At 42.6% G+C, this 16,028-nt stretch overlaps 1 protein-coding gene across 1 annotated transcript; it reads right to left on the reverse strand.

The window, feature by feature from the left end:
- Positions 1 to 36: 36 nt before the first annotated feature.
- TPH1 (tryptophan hydroxylase 1) lies at positions 37 to 14,611 on the reverse strand. The gene is made up of 11 exons (XM_069016892.1): positions 14,517 to 14,611; positions 10,506 to 10,643; positions 9,366 to 9,549; positions 7,900 to 8,000; positions 7,149 to 7,216; positions 5,672 to 5,868; positions 5,067 to 5,202; positions 4,432 to 4,558; positions 3,224 to 3,319; positions 2,687 to 2,820; positions 37 to 2,363 (listed from the first exon to the last, which is right to left on the reverse strand). The coding sequence occupies exons 1-11, from the start codon at positions 14,583 to 14,585 to the stop codon at positions 2,189 to 2,191; spliced, it is 1,425 nt and encodes a 474-aa protein (XP_068872993.1). The 5' UTR covers positions 14,586 to 14,611; the 3' UTR covers positions 37 to 2,188.
- Positions 14,612 to 16,028: the final 1,417 nt, after the last annotated feature.

Genomic DNA, 16,028 nt, shown 5'->3' on the forward strand with positions numbered 1-16,028 from the left:
TTATCGCTACGGTGCCGAAGTAAAGGGCTTTGGTGATTTTGATAATTTCCAGCAACTCATTTATTTCATTGACATTTAAGCCTCCACAATAGTTGAAAGTACCTAAACTATCACCGTTTTACAGAAGGTTCAGATGGGTGAAGCCAAACACACACGTTGTTAGTGCCATGGAAGTGCGTCTTCTTGGTAGTACTTCTAGCAGTTTACTTTTTCTTTTGTTACACAAGTGCAAATAAACATACAACTGCTGTTTTTACAAAGCATTTGAAAGTAGGTGCTAATTTAACAAGTTTAAGAACTCCTACTTGAAATGTAGACATAGTTCAGACAAGGCTTGAAGTAACACAGACCTGTTTATATTTCAACATCATAAATCCAACGTTGTTAAAACTGTAGCTGAATATTAACTATTATCACAGAAGCAGACAAAACAGATCCTCCCTTACTACTCACTTAGAAGAAGGTTTCTTCTTTAGAAAGACAAAGTTCCTAAAATCTATTTTTAAATTAAGTGTAATCTAAGCCATAAATGTTGTAGACCATAATTCTACATCTTAAATGCTCTTTAAAACAAAGTTGTAGCAGGTTAATAGCCACAGAAGCAATGATCTAGTCTTGATTTAAACAGTGAATATTCTTGGAAAGGTTGCCCTGGCAATTGCTTATGGAGCAGAGGTGTCCTACTAGAAAGCATATGAAACTCAAGCTAATTTTCAAGCACAGAGGTTGATGAAAGTCCTTTCAAGTTCTCAAAATCCTGGACTAGCATCTCTGGTGTATTTAAGATTTCAGACCATTCTTCCAGCACACTTTCTGGATTTCCTGATAAGATTTACCTCTGAAAAAACCAGTGCCTAGGGTGCTGTTAAATACACCCTGCACATCAGATCCCCCACTCAAATGTCTCACATCCTGCACACATGTCTGTGCCAGGACAGGGGCAGCAGAAGCTCTGCACAGCTATGCAGGATGCTTGGAACTGTGGGACCCTCAACACAGGCAAGTTTGCTACTATGCAATGCAGACAGTTCAGCAGGACACTGCTTCCCACCACTTCTAAAGTGCTCTTTGGAATTAGGTATACTTTACACTACAAGGTAGTTTGTTGCCTTCATAGCCACAGAATTCCTATGAAATGCTTGGGCCTTTCAGTTATAGTTTGATTGATATAGAATGAAGGTGTTCAGGCCAGGTAAAGAAGAAACTAAACGTATCTTTGTGCAGCTTGTGTAGGTCAAAAAAGCGACTGAGCAACCAACAGGATATTTATTTTTACATAAAGCACACGGATCTATGAACTTTGGGTGTTATTTTAAACTTTGATGTTATTTTAGAGCCGATTAAGCTATTTGAATATTAAGTTGCAATTTGGAAATGGTTTTAGGCTTTGTGCTAAATCAGTGCTTGATGGCTTGCTTTATTTTTTGCTAAATTAATTCAGTCAGGAAAAAGGCAAATGGTATCTCTGTAAGGAAAGGTCTTCCCTCAGGTGCAATACCCAGGACAGCAACAAAAATCCTGACTTAGCCAATAGCAAATCTCTTAAAATAAACATAATTAGGATTTCATGCAAGAGCTGTATCTCTGCCTTATAGAAGCATGTCAAACAGCACATTTGCAACTCTTTGTGGCAAGAATAATCCCTTTGAAAGCAAGATTTGACCCGTCCCTTTTATCATGTTGAACCTCCAGCTATTTGTGTCCTGATGCCTGCATTACAATCATTCAAGTTTCAAACTTAGTAGCACAGACTTAGAAACACTGAATTACCACAGCTTCCACCCTGTCAAGTCTTCAGTGCTATACAGTCAGTAGCACAGACTGCTGGAGTCAGGAATGGAATTTTCCCCAGGGGGATTTATTCCACTTTTGCCTTGTAAGCCACCTCCTGCAGCACCTGATCCCAGCCCTGATCCACAGACACACTTTTTCTTCAGTCAGGCAATTTCTCTGTTCCCCTACAAGCCTCTAAAAGTCAACTCTGGACATTTTTTATCTAAGGGGGATGGAGGAATGCATTTATGTGACGAAATTTACAGAGAGCAACAAGATAAAATTGTTATTCCTATGGGCCATTCACTCTTCAATGTGTAAAGGAGTGAGTTCTGCATACAACACATTATATGCCTAGAAAGAAATCAGTGGGGGAATGGGAAGAATTGGATTGCACCACGGTGCTGACAGGGTGTTAAACTTCCAGCTGCTTGCCCATCTTGCTGAGGGCATCGCTGACAATGTCCAGCTCGTGGCGCAGCTCGTTCACCACGCTAGCGATGCTTTTCGTGTCTTTCAGGATCTGCACACTCTGAGTGTAGGGATTGTACTTCACCCCAAAGGGGCGCTTGATGGTTTTTGCAAACTCTCTATTGAGGTAAAAAAAAAAAAAAAAAAGAAAAAAGAGTGTGTTATAACCAAAAGAGGGTGTTGTAAACAAGACATAAACCACACATGCATTCTCGGTATGCAGCCAGTATCAATAACCACTTTTCTAAACTACTTAAACATAGTTCTAATTGTTATATATCTCCCACCCAGTACATGGAAGACCAAGAAAATACTAACCAAAATCCCAGTGCTGTGAAAACTAGTTGCAAAACTAATAAGAATAAAAGGGTTTGGTGCTGCTACAGAGAGATGTTTAAAATCAAATCTGCTTTCACAAAAAGGTGTGGAGGGGAATCTGTACCTCATCTTTTCTTTAGCTTCTTCAAAACTTTCAGAAACAAAGTAAACCTCCTGGAAAGTTGTGATGAGACATTCTTGCTTGCAGGTGACCTTTGGATCAAAAGGCTTGACTTTGGCGCTGTCAGAGAGTGAGTGCTGGTAACGTGTTATCATGGGTAAGAGGATCACCATCCAAAGAATTCAGGAGGAAGATGATGTAACAAAGTGAATGAAAAGGATTATGTGACATGATTGTAGTGCACTGCATCTTAAAATTTTTATCTGCAGATGAACAGTGATTAAAGCCTAACAAACTGAATTATTCTGAACGGTCATATTCTGCCAGTCTGGGTGAGAAAAGGGATTCCACAGACATGAGGCTCATGTATAAACAGAAGCAGTATTTTCAGAATCTGGTTAAACTAACAAAACTTTAATCTGGAAATAGTTACTCAGACTATAACATCAAGAAATTATACTTCATAAAAAGCAGGGCAAAACAGTGGCAATAATAATGAGGTACAAAGAGAAGAGGCAAACAAGCAGTAGCCATTCTTACCTTGAGCTCACTAATTGAAGAGAGCAAGCCAGCCCCATAAACTCGTAGCTGTCCCTCTTGCTTGCACAAGCCAAACTCTACCGTGAAGAAGTAGCACTGGAACAGAGAAGGAAGTCAAACAATTCAACTTTCATCAAAGATGCTGCGGTGAACTAGATGTGACCATTTCTATCTGTAGGTAGCATCAAATAGTGGCAAATTCAGATAGTTATCACCCAGTTATCCTCAGATATTTAAAGAGGAGGAAAGCCGGAATGGAAGGGTGAAGAACCACAGGATTGCATGTTTCTCATAAGAAAGGTGGATGTTATAGGTCACCCAGCTGGGCTGGAAGATGCTAATGTCAGTGGGAACATTGAGGTGTAAATATGTTTTGAAAAATACTGACATGAAATCACAGCCTCAGCTTAAAAGAAACACTGGATGGAAAGGATCTGTGAGTGAGTGAGAACAGCCCAGTACAGTTTGTTTCTCGTTTGCTTAGTGTCCTGTAAAATTAAAGACGTTCAGTTCATTGGATTTCAGGATTTCTGCAGCTATACCAGAAGGAACACTATTTTCATAGATGGCTTAGTTCTGCTCCCACTGAAGGTAATACAAGTTTTACCACTAGCTACATGAGGTGGGAAAAGAAATTTTAAAAATCAGCAACCTGGTTCTTGCATAACTGGCACCAATTATTTTTCATCTAAATTTACTTTTAATCTTAAAATACTTTTGCCAAGACATCCAGAGACTGATATCCAGAAAATTAATTTAGTTTATATTATTTTAATTTCTTGACTGAAAAATATCTAATGCTAGCACTCAGCACATTCAATACCATATAATTTCAATTCATTCTACACATTAAAGAAATAGAACACTTTCAAATCACTGAATCATGTTTCCAGAAGTAAGACAACTTTGTCTGAAAGAAATAGACCATAAAATTTCAGTCTGCAAGAAGTAATCTACCACCAGAAGTTGAACCATTACTTGACACTAGAGTGAAGAAAAATACCGGTCATATCAACTTTAAAGTGGGGTTTTTTTCCTAGCATGGAAGATTTTTACAAGCTTTAAAATCCAGGGACCAGTGAAACACACAGGTCTAGCAGCTGGTGTGGGTAATGTTAACACAAAGCTCGAAATTTATTCGATGGAGTGGGATCAGCCTAGTAAAGCACAAAGCTTTTGATGGAATCCCCAGGCACTCAAACACTCACCGTTGCCAGTTTTTGGACAGCCTCATCTGATGCCCCAAGTGATGCAAGACCAATTTCCTGGGAGAACTGAGCAAAACTGGGTTCAGCCAAAAGAGGGACATGGCCTAGGAGCTCATGGCAGGTATCCCTGGAAAAGGAAACAAAACAAGGAATCTCATGATTTGTCTTTGTGGCAAAGTGGAAAAGCAGCACCACTGAACAGATACAATGTCTTGCATTAAACTTTAATATCCAAAGGACAGAAAAGTGTCACTCATTTATCTGAAAGCAACCAAGCAGGTCATACCAACCATACCAACATACAAAGTGCATAAAATCAGATTTTCAAATGAAGTTGCCTAAAATTAAGATCTGAACTCCCCATTTGTGAGGCAACTGGATATTAACCTAAGTCCACACAGTGACATTAGTAAGAGATCTCCAATAACCTGTTGTGTTTTTGAAAATCCTGCACTTATGAAGGTGTTACTTCAGCATGCTGTAACTTCATTACATTCAGCGGGAAGACTGAGTCTTCAGCACCTTAAAAATAAGTTTTATGCTGGTGTTCTTGAACAGCTTTTAAGTAACTTGGCTCTGGGCAAGCAAGATCCAAAACTTTCTCTCAAATTCTACCACAAGATTAAATGACTCACGGCTCTGGTGTATAGAGGGGGTCTGAGCTGTGTCTGACATATTGAGTGCAGTGAAAAACTCGGAATGCTAATCCTGCCAAGAAGTCTCTGGGTGACAAATATCCAGCAACAGGGCGAATGGTGAAGCCTGTACGCTCTGAAAATGAGCAGAGAAACTGTCCATTAGTTTAGCATAGGAGGCACAACGTTGGCAGCTTTCCTGCTGGAACTGAAGTGACAGCCACGGCACTACCTTGGCTCAAAAACCACGTGGGAAAATGAGGCACAATTAGGAAAATTAGGCATAGGCTTGAGAATGAGCAACATTTTTTAAAATGGCCCTACCTCTGTGCCAATGGATTTCCTAGGATTCCATGCCCAGAATCAACAATACAGCCAGGTATCTCCCGAGCCAGCCCTAAAAATCTTTTCAGACACTGCCCGTCAAATGTCACTGTATGCATTGAAAACACAATACATTAAAGAGGAGGCCAAAAGGCCTCCTAAAGGACCAGAACGAATACAAGTCACTAAGGATGTTTCCTTGTGCCCACAAAACAGTGGGATTTGCAGTGGACTTTGGTTTATTTTGAAAATTAGAACATTTTAGAAACTCAGCACATTACCTTTCAGGAAACGAGACACATCTTCCAGCTGGGGGATATTGTCTTCCCTGTACCCACAGTGTTTGCTGAGCAAAGGGAGGTTTTTAAGGTACTCTCTGCAGGCATAAGTTGGGTAAAGATTGTTAAGCTCTCGGTACACAGTCCCCCAAGTCTTGATCTCCTCCTCAGTGAATTCAATCTTGGGAATTGGGTCACCACTGCAAGGAGAAGAGGAAGAAAGGACATTCCTCAGTAAATGGCTAATAAGAGGTGACTAATTTACCTACTATTACTATTTAACTCCTGTGTGACTGTGCCACTTGGCATTAGACACTGTCAAATACACAGTGAGATCTGGTCTATGTCCTGGAAAGCTTTTAGTCTAAGGACTTGCCTTTTTTTTTCACTTTAACAGTGAAACACAGTTGTCAGGAGTCTTTGCATTGAGCTCACTTAAAACTTTGTTTCTGTAAACAGTTTTAATTGTTTAATGCCAAGAGTAAGGTTTAAAAAACCTGTGTAATCTCTTCACAGCTTCAGGAGCTGATGACACATCCTTTTCCCTGTTGGATTTCTAAGTCTGCAATTATTTTCCGTTACCCTTTAGATTTGTTTTTGGAAAAGAGAATTCCCTAAATTAACAACACCTTGTGTGACAGCAGCTAAATATACACATCAGGTAAAAATCATACCTCCGTGCAGAGGAGACAAGTACCTCTCTGAGCATATTAATTTTAGTCTCTCTTTCCTGTTGAGGCCTCAGGACCTTGAATAAAGGGGATTATGGCAAGGAAAGTGTACGGTGCATTTCCACTGCCAACTAAGGAACTGGCATGGAAAACGTTTTTCCAAGGGAATCTCTGTCAACAACACATTACGGGTAATCAGCTTGGGACTGTGGTAACCAGTTGTGTTAAACACACAGTGCAGTGGAACTCTAAATACAGACCTTTCCTAGGTCATTTTCAGTTGAGGAACTTGACACCTAAATTCAATCAGGCCACATGAAAATCACGCTTAGAAAGAATTTACAGCACTGAGTTACGAAACTCTTACTGCTTTAAGATCTCCACCCTCCGCTCCCCCCCACAAGAAGCATCTCCAAAGACACAAGCTCTTAGAATTTCTTTTCACAGAAAACTTCTTATCTACACATCACACATGCTAGTTTTAACCAGGAAAGAAAATTCAAGTATTAACATTTGCCCAGAAAGTTGTCTCAGTGGTCACTGGGCTATATACTGGGATTTGCCTCCCCTCCCTCTCCTTTGCAGAGCAGCTGGCCAAGCCACACCTCCTCAGACTGACCAGAGCTGCTTCGATCTACCTTCTCATCTTGCCTTACATATCCCTTCCTTTCACCTCCTTGGCTCTGATTCCTGAGCTGAACATGCATGCCTCAGCCTGACCTGAGCCCAGGAAAGTGAGCTCCTCACAGTCCACTCTGGTGTTATTTCAAAGCACCCAGAAGGCTTATTCTGGAAGAATTCAAGCTTACTGTTTGTAGTTCATAGCCAGGTCTGCAAAATACTTTCGCCTCTTGCGATAGACATTGTCTTTGAAACCCTGGTGGTAAGAAAAGAAAACACAGTTCAGTGAGTTTCCTAGCCGTAATAAATAAATCAATTTAAAACAGGACACTTGACATTTCTTCAGGTGGGGAATATAAAAGTATGAAGTGTGAGAATGAAAGGAGAGGGCAGGAAACTCGTAGCTGTAGTCTGAAATGTTTAACAGATGGGAACTGGGCAAATACTCCAAAGTAGAAATCAGGTGGTTTATGCATGCAACTAAACATTTTGTAGACAGGGATTCATTTTAGTCATATCAGTATTTATACAAACTTAGTTACTTGCTTGATTATTCTAAATTACAGAACAAATTGCCCGTTTGCCGTGCCCAAATACCAGTTTGGTTTCTCCAGTAAGGAAGAAAGGAAGAGGAGGAAGAAAGCCTGCCTCAAAACAGCTTTTATTTTTTAAGGTTTTTGAATTTGTATATGACCACTCAGGGCCCAGTCCTGGAGTTCTTGCACAAGTAAGCCCTGCAGAATGGCACAGGAACTGAATTCAGTCAGTCTTGTCTGAACTAAGAAAGAGACATGAAATCCCCAAGAGAAAGTGCTCAGACCCCCAGAGGCGCCATTGAGGGGGAGGAGAGGGAGGAGGAAAAGCTGCTATTTTTTAAAGTCAGCTCCACAAAGGATGTTTCCAACTATGGATTGGATGTAGGGAGGGAAAAGTACTTACAGGATGGTCAGCATCTAAGTCAGACCCGTACATCAGCACCCGGTTTGCACACTTATCCAAATCTGAGATCTTCTTCGGAAACCAGGGAATGTTCTCCATGTCTAGGGAAGGCATGGAATCCACAAGGTTATTAATAACGCCGAGGGAGGAAACGCTACTTATGGTGGTTACAGCTCAATCTATAAATTAAAGAGGCACGAATAAGACAAGGGAGTCCTCTGCCTATCTGGCAGCAGCCTCCAGCTCACACTTCCTCCTCGGTCACTGCCACAGTCTGCCTACAGAGCGCAGCCAGCCCCAAAGCCTCCGGGAAGGAAACAGTTAACATGAGTTTCTCTGGCCCTTTGCTTTTGTTGGAGTAGCATCTAGAGGATCCCACGGAGACAAGGTCTCCCCGTGTACAGCTGCTGGGAGTCTTTCAGGGCACAAAGGGTGCAAAGGAGAACAGAAGCGATTTTCCTGTGGTCCCTGGGCAGAGTGGGAGCAGGTTAGAGTCCTCCTATCCTGCTTTACTGACCGTGGGAAATGGATGTTTCTCCATGGTTAGGTACCTGGGAAGCATCCAGCTTTGCCTTGAGGGGTGTGGGGGGAAGAGGAACAGGAGGCCCTGCAGCCTGAGAGAGGTGCATCATTACAGTTTTGCTACCGACCACTTTGGGGTTATTTTTAGCCTAAAGGGGTTTTTTGCCAAGCCCTTGGCAGAGCAGTTAATACACTGCTTTTCTACCTCAATGCTCCTCAGTTTACTTAAAAAGGTCAGGAGACTGTTTAGATTGAATTTCCCCTTACTTACAGCTAAAGTAAGCCATTTTATCAAAGAAGTCCAGACCTCTCCTTCCCAAGCACAATGACTGAGAAATACATGGGACCATCTTCCTGCTGCCCTGAACTTTGGGCATCTCTTTAATTAGAAGTAAACAGGATGTGTAGTATCTAAAGGTAAAAGGCACCTCTTCCATACTAATATAAGTAGCCAGTTATGACTAAAAGTGGGTAAAAAGGACAATGAAATCAAGAACTACATGAGGAAATTGCAGAATCCATCTTCCACTCTCCCCAGCGTCTGACCTAAACTGGGATCTGTCAGTATCACATCTCTGCCATTGTGGGGTACTCGAGCCCTGCACCCAGAGTTTTCCTACAGGCCAGCCTGCTTTGACCTGCACGGATGCAGGACTCCCACTGGTTCCAGCTGGGCTGTGCTGGGAAGGGACAGGAGCACAGACAGCAGACACACAATTTGCAGCAGCCTGGCACAGCTTGACACAGCCTGAACTCCCAGGTGACAGCAGACAACACAGCCCTGCTCATGTCAGCCAGACTACGCTCACACGTAACAAAGACACGGGTACCTGGTAGCAGGTGTCTGAACACACTACACAAATGCAGGTGTGGACAACTATAAAAATATTTCAAACCAACACATTCAGAAGTGCATTTTCATCAGAACTGCCTTTTGTACCTACCATCTTCCTGGACATTGAAATGCTCTGTTGGGCTCACAGAGACAATGTTGACATGGGACTTCAGGAGCTGGAAGATCTCGTTCAGTTGCTCCCTGTTACTGTCACAGTCCACGAAGATCTCAAACTCAGAATTTCGTCTCTTGGACTTCCGTGACTCAATGTGTACCAGATTTACATGCTTCTCCTGTTTGGTAAGAAGTAATGTTCTCAAAGAGATGGACTAAAAACAATTGACTAAAAATTAGAATAGCTTTTCAAACTACTATTCTACTGCCATGAGCTATTCACCACCTCTATGAAGCCATTTTAGTTAATTGGATCTCTTGATAGCAGTTTGCTTATTGGAGGGGAGAAAAGGTTTGATTTTCTATTCAGAAGAAAGTGAAAGTGAACCTCTGTTCTTTCAGTTTTATTTACATTCAGGAAGCATATAAAGGCACTGTCAGGAGGTTTAAATTCATAGACCTTTTTCTTTCATCCTTCCCACAGGAAGCTGATTAGCAAAATTCACCAAAATGCCAATCAAGCCACCATATAATTATCTCACAAGCGTGCAAAGGATTTAAAAGCAGTAGTTTTCAGGGCATTAGTTTCACTTCTCTTTAATCTGAAAAATTATTTAATCATGTGTTTTATATTAGGAACATTGAGAAAACCCCAGGCTAAAACATGCAGGGCCACACACCAGAGCACAGTGGCTCTGCACATATTCCTCACACAATACCTGCCCAGCAGCTGTGCAATTGCAGCTCCTCTGTCACCTTCAGTCTGGCTGGGCAGTGTGACAAGGGTACTGCACTCAACACAGGCTGACACCCCAAGTGTCCACCTGCCATCAGCAGGGGCTTCAGACCACCTGTTATTCCCTGCAAAAACGTCTCGTGCCAGTCCTCTTGTCATGAGGGGAAAAGACAAACCTCTCTCAGTGTTTAGTCAGTGCAGGTAAGATTTTTAGCCAACCATCATCTAATTTCTTAGGCATAAATTTGCCTTCATGGGTAATTTTGGGTGCAAAGTGGGAGCCAGGTTAAGAATCAAATCCTTAATAGATGGATGTAATTAATTCTAGTGTGTTCCAAAACTACCCTTACAATTTAAAAGCACAGAGCTGCTGTAGCAGTATGGTTATCACATACATACCTGAAAGAGTTTTAATGCTTTTACAAGTCCTCCAACTTCATTCTTCAAGGAAAAAATGATGGCTGTCCTTCCTCTTTCAGATGCATGGTCTTCATTCTCTTTATTATCTTCAACCATCATGTAAGCTGACTTATTTAACTAGATGCAAATAAACAAAAAAAAATTGTTTGAATGGATAGCAGTGCAAAAAGTGTAACTTTTCACATTTCAGGTTGTCTTGGGGTAATGCTGTGCTTTGACTGATCAACCACAAAAGGACAATTACGAATTAAATCATTACACAATAACAAGAATAAAGTTAGGCAAACATAGAATCTGTGAGAGATTGAAATACCAAGATATCTTTCTTTTAGTTGAACGACTTTAGGGACATCTTTAGTTATTCACTAGGATGCAGAAAATGTTCTCAATGTATAGTTTATAATTAGCATTGTTACTGGGAGGAAGGGGAGCAATAAGATGTCAGCAGAAACAGTACATTGAATGAAACACTTGTTAGCAAGTTCAGTGAACACTGGCAAAGGGAATAATCCAAATCCCGCAGGACACAGGTAGGAAAAGATGAATCAGGATTCAGTAGATCAGAACTGAAAAATCACTGCCTTTCTCTTGTTACATAACTGTAAAACACTGTTTTCATAGGGCAAGGAGACAAACCTAAGTGGTAAAATGTTTTGCTGACCAGAATCTTCTGGATATAGAGACAGTCCCTCTCTGATCAACCACAGCCAAGCTGCTCCATCTTCTTTGTCCCCTAATTCGTTTGTCAAACCCTTGGCATAATCACCCAAATCACACACTAAAAGTTCAGACACCCCACACTGTCAGACTGTGTGGTTCTGTACCTTACTAGTGATCACGCTCCTCACTATGTGGAAATCAGCAGATATCACAGACCATATCCTTAGCTACATGTAGCCAGGCCATAAATAGAGATAATACTGAAACAGTAAAGAATGGGGAAAATGCAAAGTAAAGAAAAAATACAAGGCTTATAAGCAGAGCCTGTCTCTCATATGTCTTCAAACCTTGCAAAAAAGAAAGAATAAAAGATGAGGTTTCTGAATGAGTCAGTGAGAAAGAGGAGAGGAACAATGAAGGCACATTATTGCTATTTGGAATTATTTTTTGATCTGACACAGCTGTTAAAGATATCACTATCTTGGGACATTTTCAGAAATGAAAAGAGCAAAACAAAAATGCAATCAAAATGCACTGGTTCCATTGATTCCCTTATACAGTCTCTCCAGCTTTAACCTCTTTAAAATAGATAATGCTGAGCAGCTAAATGTTTCTACCTATAACTGAGAATTTTGAAAATAAAAACAGCTTTTACCTATCTTTTATCAAAATGTTCTCATTCACCATTCAGATTAAGAACGTAAATCCGCCTCACAAAATAATTACATTACTTTCATTTTAGGTTGAGTGATTTACAATGAGGCAGATATTTGATGCTGCTTTAAGGCTTCAAGCAGGTAATTAGGCATGAGCTCTTTGGGATTCCAAAGTTGTGTCCTATGGAAAAGGTCCAAGCCCACTGATGCTGATGAAAATATTTGGATTTCTGACTGGGTTCCCACCTCTAATGAGTTGCCATGATATGAGGAGCCTGGACAACAGTGTCAGACCATCACACCACACCATCAGCTTGAGTCCAGACATCAAATTCTCTGCTGAAAGTGTTTGGCAGGCCCAGTCCAGGTTCAGCTGAGCAGCCTGCAGGTTTCCCAGCTCACTGCAGTGTCAGATCACGATTACAAGAGCCAGGAGCAGGCAGTGAGCAAAGGTACTTCAAGCAGAAAAGGAAAAGCTAGGAGCACCACAATTACATACAGGTCATTGGTCGTTGTCTCAAGTGCAGAGAGGCCATTTGTGTGAGGCAAATCCTGTTCAGATGATACAGCTGTAGGAGATGCTGTGTGCAAAGAAGTCTCTGTTACAAGTAGAGTTAGGTGGCTGTCTTTGAAGGCAATGAATGCAGGGCTGGTTTATATAAGTGGCTAATATGCAGCATGTTGGCTTGACTCCACATTTAGGAGCATTGACTTAAGCCTGGATCAGCCTTTATGAGATTTGGCACAGTTGCATGCAGTGTTATGAGGTGCACGGCTGGGACAGACTACCTGCACCGAAAACTAATGTTCTTCTTTCATGTTTTGCTGCTGCAGCTTACACTGTGTCTAGGATCAGGTGACAACATCTGTAAAGTTATGTGTTTAAGAGATCAATGAAGAAAATACAACAAAATGCAGAATGTTCTTATATTAAGCCCTAGAAATGACCTCTAACTTAGAATTAGAAGTTGGAAAAGAGAAATGGAGATGCCTACAATGCCAAATGCACACCACTTACATATTTAACCCTACACCAAAGCTAATCTTTTGCTTTAATTAAAAAATTAACTGAAGACAGTAATGCAGCAGCCACTTGGGTGTAAGGCAACAGGAGAAAATGTTAATGCAGAAACAATCCCTCTCCTCCAGTGGCTGCACTTCACTTTTATTTTATTCTCTATCAGTAACTCAGCAACCCAGCTCTAATAAAATCTGACACTTTTCCTTTGCATGGTAACACATTTGAGCTTTTTGGAGGGTGAAGGGGAAATTAATATTGCATTGATGGTTTTTTATTAATTATGCAAATCATTAACTGATTTTCCACCAACCTGACTCAGTCTTGATGAAAATACACACACATAGAGGTATTCTAAAGCCTTTATTTAGGTAGATAACCAGGTGCTGTCTGGTTAAAGATTGCACTTTTTGGAACCCATAGCAATTATCTTCCCTTTCTCCTTCTCCCAAAGGTTGTTCACTGAGAGAGAGAGGGTGCATACTTTGTGCTTTAATTGTTTACATTAATGGATAACCACGATTTAAAATTATCCAAACATATTTGCTTAAAAAATATTACATTTTAGAGCCGTAAATTGAAGATAAAAAAATCTTTTCAAAATATTTCATACTGATTGACATTAATCATGATTAATAAAAATGTCAGTGGGCATTTTATATTCTCTTCCCTTTAAGTAGCTGCTTAGTTTGTCACTGTCCTTTTGACACACTTCTAGGGAAGGACGAAGACACGATATTAGGAGTGACTACAACTAGATATCACAATACATTTTCCAGCCACACCAAAGTTCTTCCTAAGACTTAGCTCTTAGACACCAACCCAAAAGATGTGCTGAACAGCTTATTTGGTTTCCAAGTATCTGAGGGATACAGCAAAGCAATATTTTTGTGAAACTTTACTCCATTGCTGTCAGCTTCTTGTCTTCACACGGAGTTTTACAGACTTTATCAACTGCACAGTATCAGTAACTGCAGCCAATGCATAAGTGCTGATTTTATCTGGTCTTCTCTGATGCACTAAGCAAATTCCCACTATAATGTGGAGTAACCCAGGAGTGAGTTTTTCTGGGCTATATCACACCCTCTGTCTCCTAAGCAATGATGCACCAAAAGTTGCCTAAGTACCTTAACTTCATGCGCTCGCATTTACACTTTGAGACTTTTCCCCCCCTCTTCTATCCAGAAACAGCAGCATAACCAGTCCCATCCCAATCCCAGCGGCACTGAACGCTGCCGCCGCCGCCCGAGGAGCCGCACCCCAGGGCTCTCCAGTCAGCGCTGTCCAAGTAACCGGGGCTGGAAAGCTCCCTTTTCCCCCAAATCCCCGCGCCGAGAACTGCACCAGCGAAGCGCCCGAGCTGTGACTCCACAAAAGTGGCGTTTACTCCGCAAGGCAGGACCGATCCCGGGGCCGGTCAGCGAGGATCCCATCCCGCTCCTCCCGTGCTCACCCCGCTCCTCACCTGCGCCCATCCCGCTCCTCCTGTGCGCATCCCGCTCCTCACCTGCGCCCATCCCGCTCCTCCTGTGCCCATCCCGCTCCTCACCTGCGCCCATCCCGCTCCTCACCTGTGCCCATCCCGCTCCTCACCTGCGCCCATCCCGCTCCTCCCGTGCCCATCCCGCTCCTGCCGTGCCCACCCCGTCCCCTCACCTGCCCGGCGGGGTCCCGCGGGCTCGGCGCCGCCTCCAGGGATCCGCCGCGGCGGGGCGCGGGGTGCATGGCCGGGGCAGGCTCAGGGCAGTGCCCGGCCCCGCCGGCTTTATGGAGGGGCGAGAGCCGCCCCCGGCCGAGGGGAGGGATGCAGGAAGGCGGGGGGAGGCGCTGCCCGGCCCGGCTGGGGAAGGGGCGCGTTGACCCTCTGCACAATGTTCGCTCAGTTTGCAGAGCTGCGATGCTCGGGTGCAGCCACCACCCGCTTCCCGTCACTGCACCCCGGAAAAACCCGCACAAGGAGAAGCCCTTTCCCTCCTGAGTTGCGCCTCCTCGGTCACCCCAGAGGGATCCCGGAACACTGACTCTTTGTGGGTAACTCTGTGGGTTTTGCAGTTAACATAAATTTGCACGCCACGGGGCTGAGGGGAGCGAGCATTTGGATGGAGGGGGTCTTCCTCCATCGTGTCCACACAGGCGCTTCCCAACACTCGTGCACTCCCTGTGAAATGCTCCGTATGCTGCCTGTGGGAAAGGGAAGGCAAACTGCATCAGAGGTGAGACGTGGTGAGGGCTGGGCCCGTAGCAGAGGGGCTTTAAGCAAAGTGGCCTCCAAGGCTACAGGGGACCCAGCAGTGAGGGACTCCCCTAAATTCTCTGCAGCACTTAGTGCAGGTTGCTGTCTCAAAGTGGAACACAGTGGGCAGGTGTGTTGAGCTCTTCACTAAAACCAGCAGTGCATTTCTGCTGTGAAAATAAATTGCAGCGTATTGCTTCTTTTCTCAAAAGCTCCTGCACATACAGGAAGAATAACTACATTTCTATTAGCAGAAAACTACATCTCTTCATAGCATTTATGTTGTCATTTATTTTCTGCATACATCTAGACAAGTTTATAATATAAAAACTCATGGTTTTTAGACTCCAATAATCCCAGTCCTCACTGTCTCCTCTCAGGTCAGACTTGGCAACATTAGGATAAGGGGATTTGTGGTCCACAGCAGAAGAAGCAAAAACGTTCCCCAGGAACATAATCTATTAGTGGCATTACAGGTCTCTTGGGGAGGATTGATTATTTTGTGTTTGAGCTGTCCAAAACCAAAGACTCTGATTTTTTTAATGTTCTTTTGAAACAAACCTTTAAAATAAATGCTCAAAATCAGCAGCAACTAGTTTTACTCTAATCTACTCAAGTATTCAGTATATTAGTATATACTAATATACCCAGTATTTTGCTCTTCAGTGCCTAAAATATTGAAACCTTGATTCCAGCTAGATCCCTTAGACACTGGTGTACCATACATGGTAAATCATATTGATGAAGCCAATGTACAGGCTGACACCTAACCCAGGCAGGCACAGTCACACTTGCACCAACATCTGCAATGATATCAGTGTCTTCCTTCTTCCTAGAAGGCACTGAACTTCAAACAATCCTGTTTCTAAGAGGACTGAGGGTGACTACCTCAGCCCTTCAGACACAGCACGGGATTGAAAGAGCATGGCTGTGAA

The sequence above is a fragment of the Aphelocoma coerulescens genome, chromosome 5 (assembly GCF_041296385.1).
Source record: "Aphelocoma coerulescens isolate FSJ_1873_10779 chromosome 5, UR_Acoe_1.0, whole genome shotgun sequence".
Taxonomy (NCBI): Eukaryota; Metazoa; Chordata; class Aves; order Passeriformes; family Corvidae; genus Aphelocoma; species Aphelocoma coerulescens.